The following is a 20,939-nucleotide window of genomic DNA, read 5'->3' as shown; positions in this document are numbered from 1 at the left end:
CAATCAAATGTGACGAGCTTGATTCTAGCTTCTCCTCCTATCTAGTCCGCGCACCTTTATCAGCCTCTTATCCTTACAGCTGCTCCATTAATACCGCTCCATGATCCATCGAGACCGCTCCTCATCATCCATCTTCTCCAGCATGTCCGTCTCAGCCTTCTTGACATCGAAATACCTGTGCACAAGCCCCGACCCCAGTAGCTCGCACAGCTCCGTGTCCTGCATCAGCGCCCCGAGGGCCTCCTTGATGCTCTTAGGTAGCTTCACCTTCACGTTAAGCCTCTCCCTCTCCGAAAGCGACAGCTGCGACGGGTCTTCGACACAGTCCCCCCACGCCATCTTCTCCCCGTCGGCCACGCCCTTGGTGCCCGCCAGCAGCACCGCCGACAGCGCCAGATAAGGGTTCGCGAGGCCGTCGATGCACTTGAGCTCCCAGTGACTGTCCTCGATCTTGCGCAGCGGCGTCTCGCGGTTCTGCGTGCCCCAGGCCACCCAAGTACCACCAGCCCAGCAGCCGTCCAGCACTCGTTCGTAGCTGACCATGTTGCTGTATGTAAAGGCGGTGATGGCCCGAAGGTGCTTTAGGACACCGGCGTAGAATGGTTCATACACCTCCTTGTCCGAGCCCTTGGCCGATGAGATTGACATGTGTACATGCGCCGCCGTTCCACAAGCCATGGCGTAGGCCTTGGGGTGCAGCGTCATGCGGAATCCTCGAGCTGTGGCACAGCTGTTGATGACGTCCCGTGCGTAGAGAAGAGTGTCTACCGCCTCTAGCGCAGGCGCCTTGGGCATAATAACCTCGTACTGCCCATTGGCGCTCTCGGGGTGTACCATTTCGATGTATACACCAGCGGCGTCGAGCTGTTCGATGGCGTCCTCGAGGACTTCGATCGCCTCGTGTTCCATAGCTCGTCCTACTGACCATGCATGTCCATCACCGTTGAGAGCCTCGTATTTGGTCTCTTCTCCACGACGGAAGAGGATGAGCTCAATCTCGAACCCAAGGGTAAACGCCAGACCTTGTTCAGCTGCCTTGGCAAGAGTCTTCTTCAATAGGGTCCTAGGGCAAAGAGCAACAGCTGAACCGTCCTTCTCCTTGAAGTCTCCCATGACAGTGATATGCCCCTTCCGAGGACCAAGGCGCAGAGTGTTGAGATCCGGATGCAGTCTGTACTCTCCCGTCGGTGTGACATTTGGCGCTGGCACATCAACCTGGAGAAGACCAAGGCCGGCCTTTGTCACGCCAAAAGTAAAATCCTCACCGTTGCGAAGCATAGACCATACCCTACGCATCGGGATAGCCCTCATCCGAGGCATCGCTGTGAAGTCGTTCCAGTACACCCGCAGGAACCTCGGCTCCTCCTTGTTCTTCAGGAACCGGGCAAGGGTTGCTATGTTGTTGTGCTCGGAGCCCTCAAGCCTATAGCTGGAGTCCGGCTGCAGAGGTCGGAACTCCAATCTAAGGTCATAGAGCTTGTTTGCGTTGTTGAACAAGATATCCTGGACCAGCTGGCCTGCTTGCGACCAGGCCAAGTCCCCTTTATAGACATAGTCGACGAGGACCGTGTCCAGGACTTCTCGGAGCTGGTCAACGGCCAGAACGTACGTCTCGGGGAACCAGTGGCCATCTGTGCTCCAGAGGATCTTGGATACGGGGCAGAGTTCCAGAATCTGGCGGACGACTCCTTCCTGTCCGTCACGGCTCAGGAAGGGGAACACCTCGCCGATGTCTGCGTACACATTGCTGTAGACAGTGGCCAGATACCCTAGCTCGCGGGTGAAAGGATAGCCGGCGTGGAGAAGCACAATCGGCACTTCGGGGTATGTCTTGATGAATTCCTGCAGATGGGCAGGCGATGACTTGGTCAGGGTTATGTCGTTGTCGCCAAGACCCGTATGGAACTGAAGAGGCTTCTTGTGCTCGTCCTCGCTGTTTTGTATCAAGCCGGCCAGGATATGGAGGAAGTAATCGTTGAGGGGCTCATGCTCAAGCCGTGTGAACTTCTCAGCACCTTCAGCCTTCCTCTCGTCGAAGACGACCTGGAACTTTGACATGAGAAGTTCCAGGTCGGTGATCTGGACCACGTCGAGGCCGGTCCGATAGCAGATGACGGACTTGAAGCCGACAACTTCGGGGTCGTCGAGGGCGTCGTAGATGGCATCCATAAAGTTCTCGACGGCCCCCGAGAATGCCTCAGAGGGGTGAGAGAACTGGGCACATGCCCGTTCAATACAATCAGCCGCGACCTCTTCAATGCGGAGGATACGCTTGTTAGGGCTTCTCGTATAGGCGTCAAGAGTGTTGTAAGGCTCGACATCAGCCGAGTTGCCCAGACCGTCGTCTACGAGGATGTTCTCGATCCCCGACAGACATGTCCGGATCCATTCCTGGTAGTTTCCCCCTTGCTTCTTCACGATAGCTGCCTCGACAGCTTCCCAGGTTGGCTCAGTTCCGAGAAGTCCGGACAGATGCTTCACGGTGCGGATGTGAGCCAAACTTGTGCGCGAGGAGTCGAGGGCATCACCGTTAGCCTCGGTAGCGATAGATAGAAGCGAATGCTTCCTTATCGCGCCGAGCTTGAGCAGCGGGTGTGCGTGATGGTCGATGATGGGAGTGGTCTGGATGACCCGCCGAAGTGCCTCTTCGGTGTTGACCTGATCCACCGCCATCTTTTGCTTGTGCGGGAAGAGATTTCCCTTCCCCAAGCTGCAATTGAGAGACTTCTGATGGGGGAGAATGTGTTGGGCGCTGACGTGCTCGCTGGTGTGGATAGTCGAGTTTGGAGTACGGAGTAGCGCGAGTCTATAATCTCACTTCCTAGGAACGGCAAGTTGAAGGTCAGCAATGGAATCAAGGGCTAGAGAGACGAAGAGGAAAAAGAGCACCCGGGCAGATCGCTAGTGATGACACGACATGGTAGGGCGAGTTGCATCATCGGGCATTGCCGCGTATGCCCTGGCAGGGACTGAGACATGGAGAGAAGCAATTTGCGACTTGCAGTTGTTAATGGGGCACTGGTTGACCTGCATATGTACCTTAGTTTAAGATCCCCAAAGGGTAAAGATAAAATAAAATGAAATGAAAAAGATGTAATATCTTAACTAAATTATAGTACTATTTTTCTATATGTATATAAATTTAGTCCTAAGTTTTCCTAAAAGTTAGTCTAGATCTTTGCCGTTCTGGTGTCTCAGCGGCTCTGAGACACGGGCATATAGAGGACTGGATGAAAAGCCCGCACTCGGCGGAAACATATGTGATAGTTGCAAGGGGGTTTAGCCGTGACTGTTGAGTCACCAGTGCCAGACTGATACTACCCAGTGACACCTCGGATGCCGTGGTACCTGCTTTGAGCTGAGTTTTGGATCTCCAGCTAGGTACACCTCTGAGGCGCGTCTGTGACATGTCGTGCAATTCTTGGTCCGCAGAGACGTGGACAAATCACTCTCTCGGATTGAGAATTCGTCTCCTGGGATGGACCTTGTCTTGGACCTTGTTCATGCGGCTGGCGTGGAGATTGACGACCTGAGTTGTGGATCACAACATGTCCGTCATCCAGATCCTCGCGCGAGCGCGCCAATAGTAGATATCTAAAATATGAATATTATGAGAGTATCCTTTGTCTCATTTTAATGTATTTAGATAAATTTTCTCATAATAAACCTCATAATCTCTGAGAAGTTTTAGACGTGCTCTGTAGTTCTGGCGTCTCTTATTCCTTGGCTGCCTGCTAGGGTAGGTAGCTGATCGTTTGAGAGAAAACCTCTTCTCTGATTCACAGCCACTTAACTATCTACAAACTATTCACGTCTCGTCCCGTATTCCTGGCCATTGGCAGCCTCTGTGGGGCTATCCACGTCGCCGTAGCCATCCCGAAAGCGACCAGCATCCCTAGGCAAAACGGCATGCCAATCCACGTCTTCAACCCAACTCCAAACAGCGCTCCCATGCCCATCTCACATCCCAGGAACCCCAACACCTCCCAGACCGCCAGCATGCCAAACATGGTCCCGGCCCGCTCCTCTCCTGTCGCACCGACCAGCATCGCGCGGCACAGCGTCGGCAGGCCCGAACCCAGCGCTGAGACGGTAAGACCTGCCATGACCAAGGTTTCATCAGACACCATCATCATGCATGTACTCCCAGCGAGGAAGAGGAGTGAACTTGCGCGAGCGAAGATGCGATCTCGCTGGTGAGGGAATGTTATTGTCGACAGCTTGGTCCAGAGATAAGAGGCGGCTGGTAGTAACACACAGAGCGTGAAGAGCGTGGCCAGACTCCGTAGAGAGATGAGGAGTATAGACTGGTCCAGGCGCCAGTCGAACTGGATAGGCATCAGACGGATAGAAATATCGGATTGTATAGTCGCGAGGGGAATTGTCAAAACAGCGCCGGGCAAGAGCCAAACCATCGGCCTCTTGAAGATGAATTTGAGCGTTGCCCAAGCAGAACAATTCTCTTTTGCCAACCTTGAGTTGAAGGCATTGCGTGAAGCAGGGTTGTTCGAGTCCAAGTTGAAGATGTCCGGAGTCTGTCCCCTCCTCAGCGTCTCTGGCGTAAAGACAGCGAGAATGGCGCCTCCGAGGGTGATCAAGCCGAGTGATATCCAGAGCGGTAGCCATATTGAGGGTTGAACGAGAACACCCGCCAATAGAGGCCCAAGGAGTTGCCCCGAAAGTACAGCCGCGGCTATCCACTGAAACCATACGGCCCTGGCTGACTGTTAGCAGCCAATCCTTTACTAAACGAGATGCGATATACCGTTTCTTGTCGGGGACCACGTCTGCGATGATGGCAAACACCTTGGCTTCCGCAACGCTTCGTCCACCACCCAGGAGCAATGGAACACCAAGACCCCAGAGTGCTTCAACTGGTATCTTCTTCCATTGCCAGCATATGACCATGCCGTATGCTTGAGAGAGTAGCATGCTGAGAATGCTTAAGCTGAGGATGGGGACACGGCCGACTCGATCTGCGAGGATTCCAAGAGGAAAAGCCACAAGAGCGCCTATTCCTCTGTTATAATCCTGCTCAAAGTTCAATTTGAACGACTCACAGGACACAGTCACCGAGATGAGAATCCCCATCACAATGGTGTTGAGCTCCTGCTGTACCTCCTCGCCCCGACACTCTTCCTCCGGGAGTAACTCATCATTCGTGATTCCGTAATGGCTCTTGCAAACAGTGTCCTGCATCAGCCTGACCGAAGGCAGGTCTCCCAGAGAAAGGCCAAGCTGAATGACGAAGAGAAAGACTCCTAGAAAGGGGAGCAAACAGCTTCGCGGGACCTTGCATGAGCGAGACCACATGGTGACTGAAGTATGAAGTTGGTGAAGATTATTTCAAACAATGGATGGTGAATTTTCTGGTGTTTCTAGGCCTTCGCCATGATGATGAATTTTCCTTTTTGGTCGCCATAAGTGTGTTCAATTGATGGCCATGCTCTCAATAGAACATATCGGCTCTGTTGTCTACCTAGGGTGGGTATGTGCAGTTGATTGACAGTGCCAGTGCAAAACTGGAGAGCACCATCAATATACCTCTCTAGGGAGGTAATTTCTCTCCGAAACAGAAAATAGGATTAAATTTGATTTGCATATTAAATATGGCTATTTTATTAACTAGTATTCATGATGCTTGTGTGGACGAGGGCGCGCAGTGGTTGTCGTACCCTTGGATCCTGCATTCTTCTCAAGTAACTCGAGGAGAACGAACTGCAACCTCGCACATGGTAGAATTAGAATATTCCTCGAAAGAATCTAATAATACCGGCCCATGGTAGATTATCTGATGGCCAAGTTGTTTTGTGTGCAGGGCACCATGAGGACCCTGAGCCGATCGATCTGGCTGAACTCAAAGAAATCACACACACACACACCACAGAAACTTCTTTCAACTCAATCATTCTGTTTCAGAACTCCTATGTTTTCTCAACTTGGCGTGCGGCTTCCTTTGTTCTGACAGAGTTGATGGTTGGAACAATTGTGACACAACCAGGAGCCGACGGCCGCTATCAAAGAACTAAGACGACAAAGGAATTATGCAGGGGTAATGCCAGTTGTGAATTAAAAGGGCTCGAGTCTGCCATGCGAGGCATTTCTCTTGAAAAAATTTTGGTCTTCCGACTTGCTGCCTTGGATGCTGACCTCCCTTGAATATGGCAACCCTCACCAGAGCTGACGGCTATACCCGTCTCAAGTTGACGACGACAACTAAAGAACACAACATCAAACATACATGACGACAAGAACGTACTATTGACTCTATATTATTCTATCCAAAAGACTTTGGCATCAGCCCATCTATGTTCACCATAGTCGAAACACGCACCGGAGTTGACGGCCATGGCTGTCCTCTCAGGTTGAAGACGGTAAAGAAAGCACAAAACATCAAACATCCATAACGACATGAACGATATCAATAACAGCTTTATATCATTCTATCTGAAAGACTTTGGCTGCGGCTCATCTATGTTCACAATAGTCGAAACTGGCCGCGACCTCAATTGCCTTGGCCCGATACCCCGGCGACACTCCTTGGCCATGTTTTGACGGCTGACCCTTTGTCTCTTCTCCTCCTGTCTTAATGTTGTTCTAGAAACGAAAAAACACTAACCCAAACCCGAAAGGCGCGACAATGTTTAGTTTCATCTTGTCTCAATGAACAAAGAACAAGGGGGGGTTTGCGGCTCAACAACACGACGTAGCCTGATATCGAAACACGACGAGAATAGCAACTTTCTATCTGGAACCTCGAACATGCCTGAACAGAATCTAAGAGCACTTGTTATAGACAATGGACCTTGCGAACAAACCTTTTATAACCTTCAAATCATGGCTTTCGACCTTTGTGCGGCGCGTCACCCCGAGTGAAACTAACTGAACAGAGTGAACTGAACAAGCACAGAACAACTGAACAAACCGGAAAACGCAAGATCGACGAGAGGACATTCACCGAAGCCTTCCATATATAAATGGTCGGCTGATTTAGGCTTTGGAACTGATCCTCACCATCATCGGATTCGCAGTCAAAAGCAACAACTCGAGCAACTCGACAGCTTTCACCAGCAACAAAACCGCCTTCCGGCCATCAGTCAAGAGCGAGGAGAAAAAAACATCATCCTCTTGAAAAACCCCCAAAACACAGAAACCATGTGCCAAGGCGTGTGGGTTCCTTGCCCCGTGTGCGGAGCCCGTGTCCCTCGGATCGAGCAATACTGTGGCCTGGCCGTGTGCGTACCCAAAATTGAAGGCTTCACACGCAGCATCGAGCTCATTTGCAGAGCGTGTCAATATGTCCGTGGACGAGGTAGGATCACCGCAGAGCTTTTCCGCACCACAACCACTAACAACCGCGGCAGAGGGCCGCAGAGGCTCACTCCAGACCAACACATGTCACAACTCTTCGGCCTCGGGTCCAGGTGTCACTCCTGGCCATGTCTGAGAAACCAATGGCCAGAGTAGAAGCCAATGACTGGACAGGTCCATTCCCCACGGAACGACGTCAGTCTGCAGGCGTTGCGAGGCGCCCGAACAGAAGCAACATACCCAGAGCCTTGAGCCTGGAGGAGTGGCAAGGACTCCTATGAAAGCCGACAGAACTCGGCAAGAAGTCTCAACAAAGTGCCACAGGCCAATGACTTACTTTGGTAGAGAAACCAGAGAGTGTCTACAAGTGGAGGGGACAAGAGGCTCCTCCGCTATAGAGCCTTCTTGGGCGAGACTGTAGAAACCGTGGCTGGGTGTATATAGCTGCAAATATAATATATTGACCCACCCAATCCTTTCTCCGTTCTTGTCTTCTGAATGTGTTCATGTACTCCTTACGCTTATCCAAAATATGTACTTGCAAGCATTGACCTGATACCCGTATGTCCTTGCTTGCGTACTGAGCAGGGATCTAGACCAATTATGATTAGTCTCTTCCTATACTCGCCAAAATTGAGATGAGAGATTAGCCTATTATTGTATTATTTTCGTAGAGTCTTAGATAGTGCTCTAATAGTGGGATGAGTATGCTCTGGGAGTCCCCGCGCAAGCAAGGAGATAGTAACTAGACCTTGTATTATATAAATCGTCCTAAATTGTATGCTCCTCTGTATAGATCGATTTACAGAGAAGATGGAAGACTGGGGGGGAGTTGTCTTCGACGCAGTGACTGGTTTGCCGCTTTGCATTCCTTTCACCACGAGTCTCGACCAGGCCTCAACGCTATTGTGCAGATCTTCCTTGTACTTCAAAGCATGGCAACCTGCATCAGAGGCGTTATGCACTGCCCACCCGTCTCTGTTGTTTCTAGTTTTAGCGCCATCGACCAAACAATCGAGCAAACAGCGCCGTAAAGACGAGTACCGATGGCAGGGTAGGCTATTAGTTGAGGCGCCGATGAGGACGCCTAGACTTCGGGCCGAGCCAGGTAGTCACCACGATTCCGAAGTAGGCAAGAATCCCACGGGCTCTGCTCCGAGGGTAATTGCTTTGTCTCTGATGGGAGATCGGCCTTTCCCGTCTTGATGTGAATGGGAATTGCCTAGCCATATAGTGAAGACGGCCTGAGACGAGCTCATCAGTTGATCTCTGACCTCATATCCCTTTCAACAGTGGACCAACTCTCAAAGACAATGCTGGGGACTGGTGAAATGCTCGGTATCAAAGAAGCCCTGCCCTGTCTGGCGCGGGAGATCCGCGACATGTCTCAAAATAGTCCATCACAGTTTGGGGGCACAGAGACGTTGGGCAGGGCAAACAAGGTGGTTGGCAAACAGACTGGCCACCAGACGAGGCAGGATGTAGAAAGACGCATCAGCTCTTCGCTTGCCGTGCCCAAGCCGTCAGGCATCGTCTTCCATGACAACGCAGCTGTGGTTGGGGATCCTGGTCGGTTGGTGAGAGCCTGACAAGAGTGACGCCAATTAGCGCTCTGGGCATCATCTACTAGCTCCAAACGATCCAGAGATCTCGAGCTGCGACTGGTGCCAGCCGATATAGCGCCGCCACTTGTTCCAGATGTGGCTGCTGGCCAGATTGACAAGCCGCAGGGGAGAAAGTCAGTGGAGAGCTGAGATGTCGATCGGGGTGACGACACGATGTGGGCGACAAACGAGAGCCAGTAGTCATCACCAACAAGCCGATGGGCTCAAGCGCGGCGGTATCTGAGCCATGTTAGAGGTGAGACCCAGCAACTGTCTGAGACACTGCTCTGTGACGATCACACCCGTGTCGGAGACCCAGCAGCCAGCCCAGTGTTCTTTGTCGTACCCCGACCCATGGGGCTGGGTGCCGTCATGTGCGAGTCGTCCTTCGGCCGGCACTGGAAAATATCCGACCTGCCACCAGCCCAGCTTGTATGCAGGATCGTAGATTGAGCAACCTCAAGCGGTCGGTTTGGAGCCAATCACCAGCCGGAATGGTTCTTGGGACGAGATAATCAGGGCGTTTCCAGAAAGCCCCGTTGGGCTGGAACACGAATTTGACTTTGCACCGGCGCCTTCGCAATGTCTCGTCGAGAAGCTCTGGACTGTCTCTTGCAGTGGGGACCGAGCCTGCGGACGCTGGGGTGCTCCATGAGGCAAGCTGCGGGTGGCCGCATTTCTATCTTCATCTCGAGCGGGAGCTGGCCGAGTCATTGCCTCTTCTGAGATGATTGTGTAACGGCGCCTCTGCGGGTGATGACCATGGGCTAATCTCCCATGCCGCCCACTGCCTGAGCCCGTTGTTGATCAGCTTTGCACGGATGCGTACTACCAAGGGAACGAGCACAGCACATCTGGCTAGCTGAGCAAACACGCAATCGTACAAGCCAGTGCACGGTTTGAAGAATCGGGCAGGTGGTTGCCCTGCCCTGTGCTGTGGAAACTATCTGGTTTCAAAACAGAATGACGAGACAGACACCGCTTCTCTGTCAGGGAACAAGACAACGTGGTGGTGGTACCCGAGCCTAACCCCTGATTTACCGTTGGCGGGATGGACGTACGGCCGGGGCAGCGATCCAATGCCTGGATGCAAGTAGGTATCGACAACCTCTGCGAGCCTCTGCAACGTCCCCCTGCCTGCATCAAGCCGGAGAGAAGTGCCGTTGATTCCAGGCCTGAGGTTCAGTCGGCAGTATTCAGGAGAGGCATGGCCTACCCATGCTGGGGATCCTCCTCGAGCTCCAGAGCGTACCGGCTGGACTTGTTTGGCCGGCCTAGGCTGCAGACCATGCGTTGCAGCTTGTGTAAGTTGGTGCGCGATGTGACTTGGCCTCATCCCGTCTCGCCGCCTCCCGCTCGCCGCGGCCTCCTGAGGTGTTCCATCCGCGTCGAGCTGGGTGGGTGGCAGCCCAGCATTCCATTGACCCGCGTGGCTTGTGGAGTAGACACGGACTGAGCTAGCGGGGGGTCACCGGCCATCTGCGAAGCTGAGAGGGGCTGCCACGCCGCGCGGGTGGGCTTGGCTCGTTGACCACGGAGACTTGCACAGAGCTGGGCGCCTTATGGCGTCCGTCTGTGCGAGTGGATGATATCAAATCGTCCAGAGACGGGCTGATGGAGAGCGAGCGCAGATGAGATGAAAGTTGCCGCCCTTTGGACGAACGGCCCAAGAGGCAGTGGAGTCGTCAAGAACCCTGCTTGGCCATGCCTCCGGCTATAGAATCCACTATGTAACCGTGCCATACATAGAAGGTGTTAGGATGTGCATATCGTCTCAGCAGAATGGAGTCGTGAAGCACAGAGAAACAGGGATTGGCACAGGCCATTATGGCGATCGAATGTTCAACGCAACGGGAAAAAGGAAAACACGGGAGGAAAAGTTTTGCGACGCACAGAGAGAAATGAATACATACGGCTTCGGTCAATATTAGGAGGCCACGGGCTGTTGTGCATCCATTCACCAGGTGGTCTGATGGTCACGGAAGAAGATCACAGAAGAGCGACCCCGGCTGAGCACGAACAGTCGAACTGGAACTGGACGGGGAAGGAGACGAAGCCGCACAGATCGCTCCTTCTTTCCTTCTATGTGGATGTGGATTTGGTGAGCGAGCGACGGGGACCTCAGACTCTCCGGGCAGGCGCAAGTCGAAATGACTGTGTGTGATGACGAGAAATTGCACCGTATACAAACCTTTCTCCCCCATCGTGCGCTGAAGGTACTGTGGTATCGAAGTGCCCTCAACACCAACCACCGGGGCACTGGACAAGCCTCCAGCTCTAAAGGAGGCCATGCCTAAATAGACTTACCACGACGGTGCAGTCAGTGGCAGGACACGCCAAGCTCCCTTTCACTAACCGTCCTAGTCATGACGAGGAGCCGCAAAGACGGCCTTGCCGAGTGCCCACGAGGCTAGCCGCGATAGTAATGAATATCGCGGAGCAAATGCTGCTAAGGAGGGAGATGCTAAATTACACATGGGCATCGAGGTTGTAGCCACTCAGCCGTGTCATTTATCTCTCCCAGCCTCTGTTCTGTATGTGTTGTTAGTATCAAAGTGCTCGTACAGTGCTCATGGCTTTCTGGGTACCGACATAGCTCACTCTATCTGCGAGAGCCCTCCCCCCCGTTGATACACATCCCATCCGCAATTAAAGCAATGCACAACACCACCAAACTCCTGATCCCAAGTGGCCCCCCGGCCCCTCCATCTCCATCTATCCCAATCAAAAGCGAAGCCCGTGGCCGCCCACAGTCCCTGACTCGAACCCTGCGATCCTCCTAGGCCCTTGTCCAGGAACGGCCTCTCTGTGGAGTTGCATCTAGCGAGGTCTCTGTGTCTCACCCAGTCGCAGCCAGGCCTGCCATCCCAGTCCACCCCGGCCGCCGCCGTGGAAACATCCCATCATCCCCGTCAGGGACTAGACTGACTAGACCCCTTCAGGGCTTTGTCGGGGATCCGTCGCAAATCCCATTATCTTGTGTCGACTATTCCTCACCAAGCCGGGTCCCTGGCTTTGCGCTCCGTTGCATTGCGCTGCGACGGGACTTTACTTTGCGGCCTGGCCAGCGACTCTGGTACCACGCTACCTGCTGCCGTACATACAATTAGCTGCGTGGCCCATTAACCTGCTGTCGATTCCGCGCGCCGCAGGGTCCATCCCCTCTCCCTCGCTCTGAAGAACCCCGAGTGTGTCGGCGCCAGAAGCTTTCCAGGTCCTTGTCCGGGTCTAGGTCCAGGGGCTGCACACCAACCTACGATCCGCCGCCTGAGCGAGACCACCACCACAGTCCGCGCAGACAAAGAGAAAGGTAAACGACGACACGCTCACGCCTCCTCCTCCGCCTCGACTTCTACTGTACCTACTTCCTAGTCGTATTCTATTCCATTCTCAGCTCTTGTTTTCTCCCAACTCCATCCGTCGCTCGCTGGTATTCGTTTGTTTGCTTTTGCGGCCGCCATCTCGGCTGCTTCTTTACTATCCAATCTTGGCTTTCGAGGTGAGTCCATTGGTCATCCCTATTCCATCCATTTACCTCCTCTTGCCCCCTCAAGCCTCAAGACGAGACGAGACGCACGGCGAGCCACCTTGAATGTGCAAACATCCCCTCGGCCTTGCGCTTCTGTTGGCATCCTGCGGCAATCGCATTGGTGCGATCGGCGCCCTGCAGCCGTCTTGCCTGTGACGTTTGGCGCTCCCGTCGTCATCAGCTGTCGTCTCCCAGATGGTGGCCGTGTTGTACAGTCTTGCAAGTGTGGTTACACATGAGCATCTCTCCGCTCCCGCTATCCGCTCTGCTTCCGCGCTTGAGACCCTACGAGGGATGCGACTGCAACCCCAATCTCGCTGCTCCAGTGTTCCATCTCGATTGCGACAATTCCACTAATAGAAATCAGCATTCACCCGCAAACGCAGCCTGCAGCCGTCCAGCCACCGTGAATCGCGACCCTCAACACTTTGCCATCTGAGCCTGCGTCTGTCCGGGTCTCTCTGGGCTCGCCTCGCACAAGACAAACGAAAGCCCTACCGTTAGCGACCGGAGCCCGGTCGATAATAATCCTTGGGAGGCCTGTGTAGGTCTACCCGTCGATACCATATAGACCGCCATCATGGCAGCCCCAAGTCCCGACCTGGCCATGTCACGGCCAGCCTCGGGCATCGTTTCTCCCCGTGGTGTGAGATCTAGGACACAGAGTATTTCCAGCGACCGACCGTCCACCATCGCCCACAGTCTCATGTCACCACCACTCTCTGTTTCACCCGCGGCGGCCTTCATCGCTGCCTCGGCCGCCTCACAGATTGTCACCAACGATCACGATAGCCATGCCGATACCTGGTACGATCAGCATGGTATTGAGCCAGCTGGCGAGACTGCGCTGGTGTCAGCTGAGGCGCTTTCGCTTGTCAACAGCTTCCTCGATCAGCTCCTCTTCAATTTCCTGTCCATCTCTCGCGCTACTACGCTCGCTTCCCTACGACCCGCCGTTTCTGAAGTTTTGAAACCTAAGCTCGCTAAAGATGCTGTTAACAACGCTGACGAAGAGCTGCGCGAATACCTCGGCGAAGGCGACGAAGAAGACTATGTCCAACCCCAAGGATCAAATTCGTCACGCGATTGGGACCTCGAGCTGGTCTGGAAGCGCACACGACTGCGATGTATGGTCTACTCGTCTCTTGGTGATATGGAGGAGGAAGATGAAGATCTCTATATGGAACAGGAGAACCTCGAAATCGGCGCCGATGAACAGGTTTCCGACGTTATATCCCCCGCCGTGGCCATTTTCCTCACTTCTGTTCTGGAGTACATGGGTGAGCTCACCCTGACTGTCGCGGGACAGGCCGCATACCACAGGTTGCGGACAAGATTCCAGAAGGAGATCAAGGAGGGTGCCAGAAACCCCACTGATATCGCCGACCGCATTGTTGTCGAAGAGCAAGACATGGAGAGAGTCGCCCTTGACCGGACCCTAGGACGGCTTTGGAGGGGATGGAAGAAGCGGATACGATCGCCCGTTATTGACCTGAACGGTCGCCCCTTTTCAAGGGCATCTGACTCACCTGCCCTCAGCCGGGTTGCAACCCACAGCGACGCAGAAGCCGAGACCAAGAAGAGCGAAACCAAGGCCAGTAGCCACGAGCTATCACCGTCTGAGATTGCGCTGCCTATGGGAAGCAACGATGTAGATGAGATCGAAGTCCCTGGTCTTGCAATCAATAGCGATGATGAAGATGAAGAAGAGAGTGCGGAGGAACCTACTGGGCGACGACCTAAGAGTCTGTTGATTTCGCCCTTGGGAATTACCCATGGCCTTCCTACGCCGACTCTGTCGCAACCCAATACGCCTGACTTTGCCGGCCGAAAGCGATCTAATTCGCTCCCAACTCCTGGTACATCGCCATATAGAGCTGCGCTCAAGCGCTCAAAGGAGACCGGTCCCACCGAGACGAGCACTCCCGAAGACAAGCAAGAATTTGAGGACGCCAAGGAGGAACAAACCAACGATGTTCAGATCAAGGTGGAGGACGAGGCGACGACCAAGGAAGAGGCTACTGTGGAGCCTGTGAACTCGAAGAACAAGAGGTTGGCCAAGATTATCACAACTGCCCCGGACGCAGCTCGATCGCAACATGGCGCGGACGATGACCTGACATACGAGAAGGCCGAAATCTTGACTTCGGCTCGGGTGTCTGTCGCTGGAAGCTCTTCACCTGCCCTTTCTGACACTGGCGGTCCTTTCGCAATCAAGAGATCATCAAGCGTGCACTCGGCTCGCCTCATCGACGTTGCAGGTCCCAAGAGCCCTAGCGGATCTCGTTCGCCTTCAGCCGAGGCTGCAGATCGAATCCGCCGGGCCAGTCTCACGACTACCCCTAGCAGTGGGCTTTCCAACCAGGTCAGCGTGGAGGACGCACAGGTTCCCAAGGTTGCCGCCAACATTTCTCGCCCCATCGTCACAGCGCCCAAGAGCCGATCACCGGTTGATGGTAAGCGAGGTTCGATTTCCAATGCTGCCACGATCTCGGAGTCTGAGGAAGAGCCGGAGCGAGAGCGACATAGGGAACAGAGGATCCCCAAATATTCCGCATACCAACCCTCGACACCTACTGTGCCAGAGGCTGTTTCCCCGACAGAACGAAGACGGCCTCAGCCCATCATTGCATCCCCTCACCATTCGCCTACTATCCACCAGTCATCCTCCGGAACCAAGGTGACGGTTCTTCGCTCGACAGGCGTGACGGAAACCGTGCCCGAAGAAAGATCCACGGATGTTTCTCGAAAAGGCCCAGGTCACTCGAGCCGACATGCTTCTCGAAGCGACAAGGTGCCAACTTCCCCGACCCACAGCATCGGCATGGTGTCTATCGAGCGATCGAAGACGAGGGATTCAGACGAAGATGCTCCTGTCCCTCCTCGACCAATTCACACTTCTGGCTCATCGGCCTCCTCTGGTACCAGTCGTCTCAAGGCTGTCCGAACTTCGGAAGAGAACGCTTCGAACCGCACAAATGTGGCGCGCAACTTTGAGGAGCTGATTCAGAGCAACCAGACCATCACATACACGCTGACGCCTGAAAACATGCGTGATATTGACGTGAGTCACTGACTACTCCTGGGAGGAAATACATGCTAACAATCGCAGGCTAAGCACTCCCTCGACGGCTCTGGTGCTAAGGGAGCACGCAAGAGCGAGGATACTCGTGCTCACAACCGATCTCGGTCATCCTCTGCTGCAACAGACATGAAGAAGTCGTCCCCGCACCAGCGATCAGCTGGATTCAGCGATGACAGGATGAAGCCATTGCCATCCCCCAACTCTGGCAAGTCCCGAATGTCTGCTGCTCCCAGAGATGCACGTGTTCCTAGTGAATCGACTGCGGACTTTGCAGAGTTTATCAAGTCGACTGGCCCTACGGGAGATAACCGACCGACGCCCCTTCGAAATGTGAGCAACCCGCCTACCCCCACCAAAACCAGCCTCGATACGCGTCGTATTTCGTCGGCAAGCAACCGGAACCGCTACATGCCTCGGGATGCTGTCACGGAGGCCCGGTCTGGCAACTCGGATCTAATCGACTTTATCCGACAGGGACCGCCTGGTGCGAATAGGAACCGCATCCCGCATAACATTGCGCCCTTCCGTGACTCTGAAGAGATGTCTGGAGCTGTTGGTGGACGGGCTATCGACGCCAATATCCCCGATATCCGATACAGCCAGGCTTCGACTCACGGTACCGACACATCGATGCCTTCAATCCACTCTTCGGTGAACTCAAATACGGCCCTCCTGAAGAACAAGGGAGCTCCAGCACCGACTAGCAAGATGTTTGATGATGATGAGGACATGATGCCCAAGCGCAAGACCCGTCGCGTCAAGGATCCATATGCCCTCGATTTCAGTGATGAGGAGGACGAGGATGATTTCATCACGACCCCCAAGCCTCCCGCTAAGAAGGAGGAAAGCTTGGCAGACTTCTTGAGGAACTACGAGCCTCCACCGGAGCCCGTTACACCACCGATCTCGAGCAAGGTGCCCAAGAAGAAGGCCAGCGCACCGAGCCTCATTGGACGGTTCACTAGAAGGGATAGCAGCCACTCTAGTGCCGTACCACCGCCGGCTATCAGCAACGATACCCGGTCCCTCAACAGTCGCAGCGGATTCAAGGGTCACATCCCTATCCAAGTCAACATCCCGCCGGGCTACGACAAGTACGGACCTATCGACTCGGGCTCGTCTCGACCTTCGCTGCCGGCCTCATCATCGTCTTCAGGGCGCGTGCCGATGAAGAAATTCGAGCCTCGAGATGCAGTGTCCAACGTGTCCCGCACGTCTGACCTCGCTGCATTCCTCCGAACCTCGGAGCCGCCGCCCGAGCCCGTCATCACGGGCCCTCCTAAGGAAGAGAGCAGTGGCAGCAGTCTATCAAAAATGTTTGGGCGTCGGAAGAAGTAGTTGAGGGACGGAAGCGTCCACGTTACGATGCGATCTATTGCATGCGAATGTTTAGCTATGTTTTGGACGAGGATATATACGCCCATGAGCTCATGTACCTTCTAATACCTAGTTTTTTTTTTTTTTTTTTTTGGATTCAAAATCTGGCTGTGCTAAATAGCCTGGTCTAAGGGACTTGGAACTGCGCGTCATGTTGTTTTGGGCCGCCGTTGAGCGGCCGCCTTGTTGTCTTTGATACATCGCTCGCCTGGGTGATAGATGGTATGATCAGGGCACACGAATTGAAGATATTCCCAAGACCATGCACGTCTCTGAAGATCTCTGAAGGTCTGTGGTGTCTCAACCCTGGGTCAGCTCTCATGCAAGGCGGTGATGTTCACATTGTCAAGAAGAGGGAGTTACAGCATTCATCACTTGGAGAGAAGAAAGATGTGAAAGGTGAATGAATTTGGGTGAGAGTGCCAATGCTACTCTCCTATGTCATGCCAAGTCGCAACTTAGGGTATCATGTTCTCATCTCGTGCTCAGCAACATCCTCCGCTCATCGCCACGTCCAATCGTGTCATTGCTCTACTTCTGCTCAGCCTCAGCCTTCTTCTGAAGGTCATGCTCGACACCGCGCTGTCGGGTCTTGCCCTCGGCGTGCAGCTGGTCGTAGTGAGTCTCGCCCTGCTTGTCGCCGGTGATGTTGGAAACGGCGCTGCCGATGGTGCCCTGGACGCGGTCACCGATGCCAGAGCCAAGGTCGCTGAGTTGACCCTTGGCCTCCTGCTGCTGGCCCTCGAGGTTCTGTTGACGGCCGGTGTTCTTCAGGGACTGTACCATGTGTGTTAGTAAGAGAATGTCTGAACAACATCGGAATCAACTAACCTCGCTGCCGATGAGTCCACCGATAGCCTCCTTAGTGGCGCCTGCGGTCTGGTTCCAAGAACCCTCGGTGCGGTCAGAGCTGTCCTTAGCGACGGCACCCGAGCCGGAGAGGGTGGCACCGGGGAGCTTGGCGGTAGTGTGGGAAGCCTCATGCTCGGCCTCAGCCTTCTGCTTCTTGGCCTCGCCCTGGACCTGGTCGCCAGTGCTGCCAGTGAGGTTGCCAATGGCGTTCTGGACGGCGCCAGTGGCGGAGTCGACGTAGGACTTGAGGGTGGAAGAGTTGTTGTCGGCCATTTTGACTGGTGTGAAGGTGTAGATGGTTTGGTTGTTGGGTTGATGGATTGTTGAGGCTGAAAAGGCTTGGGATGGTGTGTTTGGTCTTGAGGTTTGGTTTGTAGATGGAATGGAGAAGAGAAGATGGGAGGGAGACGAGGAGAGGAAGGATCTTTATAGCTGAACAGAGGAAGTTGTTCACGAAGGTAGGCAGGTGCAACAAGGCAGCTGCAGGCGCGATGAAGGTTCCAGTTCCATGGCCATCGCGACCGTGAAAGGGGATTTCGGTGATGTCATTGCAAACAATCGGGATGCTGGTGACGCAGTTGCGGCGTTGAAAGGGTGCGGATAGCGGGCAGGAGGCGGGGACATCATGACGTCAACGGGAGACACAGCGCGTTCCAGATTCGGCGAGCGACCTTGACTGCAAACAAGCACCTCAGACGCTGACAGCAAATGTTTTGTGCGTACGTAATTACAGGCTGCAGTCTTTTACTGTAGAGGGGTGAAGAAAACGTAATGGCATCTGATCCCCCCTGTCACTTGATGCGTTGAGATCGAGATTTGGGATGTTTCGCGCAAGTGTTGTTGACATGTGATATCCCATGCGTGCAGCGCCTGCAGAGCGCGCGCAGAGCCGCACACAAACGACGCAACGTGATGGAAGGGACGGAAGACGCAAAGATGTGCAAGGACATGGACAATTGCGTCAGGGATGGCACCATTTTAGTATCGAAAGCGTTGTCAAGTGAAACAACACATGGCTTTTTGCTCCTTTGTAGAACCAACTCGAAACCAGTCGCTCAACGGGCATGATGCTCGAGTGAAACAAACAATCACAAGACAAGAGAACTTTGGCTGCTTTAACATCTTTTGGATAGTCTTAACTCAGATTCCCCGACTCACGGCCAGAGCTCAGGTTAACGAATGAATGGTCATGTCTCATTCTGTATGAATCCTATCCTTGATCTCATCCCCCAGTCCGGTTGGAATTTCCATGACTCCCCTCCCATTTTCACCCTCTCCAAGTCCAAAAGAAAGAGGTATCTCTGATATTACAGTATGCTGTACAGACACGGCTGAGCCTCGCTCCAACCGGCCATCCCCATCAAACAACCCCATACGCCCCCTTATATGCATTCATCATCATCAGTCACAAACTTAGTGCTGGCTCCACTGGATAGTGTCCAGGTCGATGCCCTCCTGCACCAGCTCCCACAGAGGGCTCAGCTCTCGTAGGAATGTGACACGCTCTTGAACTGCCTTGAGGACGTAGTCAATCTCCTCCTCGGTGGTGAAGCGACCAATACCGAATCGGATACTGCTGTGAGCGCTCTCGTCACTGTTGCCCAGTGCACGCAGAACGTAGCTAGGCTCCAGCGAGGCCGATGTACAAGCGCTACCCGAGGACAGCGCAATGTCCTTGAGAGCCATCAGGAGGGACTCGCCCTCGACGTAGGCAAAGGACACGTTGACACAACCCGGGTAGAATGAGTTGGCGTCGCCGTTTTGTGTGGTGTGCTCCATGGCCAGCAGACCGTTGAGCAGACGGTCTGATAGGTACTTAATACGCTTTGTGTCGTACTAGGAACAGGTCAGTACCTTGTGAAACAGAAGGCGGACGAGTAACAAAGATAGCAGTAAAGCAACAGAATCAGACAAACGCTTCAATCAACAGGGCCGGCCTTGTCACGGGCCATTCAGAAAGCCATGCATGTGTAGAGCAACTCATCACGTAGAAAAGACACGGGGAAAGAAAAGAAATGAGTGGTACATACCTCCATCTCTTGCTTGGCGATTCGGCACGCCTCGCCGAAGCCGGCGACGAGGGGCGGTGCGAGGGTTCCACTTCGGAGACCTCGTTCCTGACCACCACCGGTGATGAGCGGGTCCAGTCTGACCCTGGGTCGTCTTCGGACATAGCAGGCGCCGATGCCCTTGGGTCCGTAGATCTTGTGTGAGGAAATAGACATGAGGTCAATGTTCATGGCATTGACATCGAGAGGGATCTTGCCCACTGCCTGAGCGGCATCGGTGTGGAAAAAGATCTTCTTTTGTCGGCAGAGCTTGCCGATCTGCTCAATCGGCTGGATGACACCGATCTCGTTGTTGACGGCCATGACACTGACGAGGGCAGTCTCGGGCCGGATGGCGGCCTCGAGGTCTTCCATCTTGATGAGGCCGTTGTTCTGAACGGGAAGATATGTGACCTCGAAGCCCTCATCCTGAAGATGGCGACAGCTGTCGAGGACGCACTTGTGCTCAGTCTGTGTGGTGATGATGTGCTTCTTCTTGCCGGAGCGGCCAAAGAAGCGAGCGACGCCCTTGATGCTCATGTTGTTACTCTCGGTAGCGCCACTTGTGAAGATAATCTCCTTGGGATCGGCGCCGATGAGGGCGGCGATGTGCTCTCGGGCCTCCTCAACAGCCTTTTCACTCTCCCAGCCGTAGGCGTGTGTTCGGGAATGGGGGTTGCCATAGACGCCGACGTAGAAAGGCATCATGGCATCAAGGACTCGAGGATCGACGGGGGTGGTAGCTTGCATGTCGAGGTAGATTGGGCGTTGGCCCTCTTCCATGACTGCTGCTTGCTTCAACACCTCTGATATCTCTCTGTCAATTTTCCGAAGCTTGCAAAGGCTGGGAGATGGGCAAACTCACCGGCCATAGGGCTGACCTTGGCGTTGGAGGGGGTCTCCATCGCTGGAGGGATATCGACAAAGTCCTTCTTGTCGAGCTTGATGGCGGTCTCGACCTGGGCATTATCCCTCTTGGACTCGGAGACGTATCCGCGGCGCGACGTCCGGTTCGCCACGACGGCAGCTGCGCGGAGACCTCGCAAAGGAGCCGCCGACAGACGGGCCCTCGAGGTCAGAGACACTCGGCCCGCCGAGCGCAGAGCGCAGGATGCAATGTTGCTGGCCATGAT

The 20,939-nt window shown here is 54.1% G+C and overlaps 5 protein-coding genes across 5 annotated transcripts; 1 reads left to right on the top strand and 4 right to left on the bottom strand.

Annotated features, from left to right (window-relative positions):
* Positions 1-87: 87 nt before the first annotated feature.
* Positions 88-2,673, bottom strand: NCS57_00725300 (Gln-synt-C domain-containing protein; the record flags this gene model as incomplete). The annotated part of the gene is made up of 1 exon (XM_053057109.1): positions 88-2,673. One exon carries the CDS (start codon positions 2,671-2,673, stop codon positions 88-90), a length of 2,586 nt encoding a protein of 861 aa, XP_052913304.1.
* Positions 2,674-3,797: 1,124 nt separating this feature from the next.
* On the bottom strand, positions 3,798-5,313 carry NCS57_00725200 (uncharacterized protein; the record flags this gene model as incomplete). Its single annotated transcript, XM_053057108.1, has 2 exons — positions 3,798-4,716; positions 4,766-5,313. The coding sequence occupies 2 exons, from the start codon at positions 5,311-5,313 to the stop codon at positions 3,798-3,800; spliced, it is 1,467 nt and encodes a 488-aa protein (XP_052913303.1).
* A 7,711-nt stretch (positions 5,314-13,024) lies between these two features.
* On the top strand, positions 13,025-16,867 carry NCS57_00725100 (uncharacterized protein; the record flags this gene model as incomplete). Its single annotated transcript, XM_053057107.1, has 2 exons — positions 13,025-15,508; positions 15,557-16,867. 2 exons carry the CDS (start codon positions 13,025-13,027, stop codon positions 16,865-16,867), a joined length of 3,795 nt encoding a protein of 1,264 aa, XP_052913302.1.
* Positions 16,868-17,437: 570 nt separating this feature from the next.
* NCS57_00725000 (CsbD domain-containing protein) lies at positions 17,438-18,031 on the bottom strand (the record flags this gene model as incomplete). The annotated part of the gene is made up of 2 exons (XM_053057106.1): positions 17,438-17,683; positions 17,738-18,031. The coding sequence occupies 2 exons, from the start codon at positions 18,029-18,031 to the stop codon at positions 17,438-17,440; spliced, it is 540 nt and encodes a 179-aa protein (XP_052913301.1).
* Positions 18,032-19,171: 1,140 nt separating this feature from the next.
* Positions 19,172-20,936, bottom strand: NCS57_00724900 (Cysteine desulfurase; the record flags this gene model as incomplete). Its single annotated transcript, XM_053057105.1, has 3 exons — positions 19,172-19,594; positions 19,789-20,612; positions 20,672-20,936. 3 exons carry the CDS (start codon positions 20,934-20,936, stop codon positions 19,172-19,174), a joined length of 1,512 nt encoding a protein of 503 aa, XP_052913300.1.
* Positions 20,937-20,939: the final 3 nt, after the last annotated feature.

Source organism: Fusarium keratoplasticum, chromosome 5 (genome assembly GCF_025433545.1).
Source record: "Fusarium keratoplasticum isolate Fu6.1 chromosome 5, whole genome shotgun sequence".
Classification (NCBI taxonomy): Eukaryota; Fungi; Ascomycota; class Sordariomycetes; order Hypocreales; family Nectriaceae; genus Fusarium; species Fusarium keratoplasticum.
The sequence above is the reverse complement of the archived record's forward strand: the minus strand, read 5'-3'. Positions and strand labels throughout refer to the sequence as shown.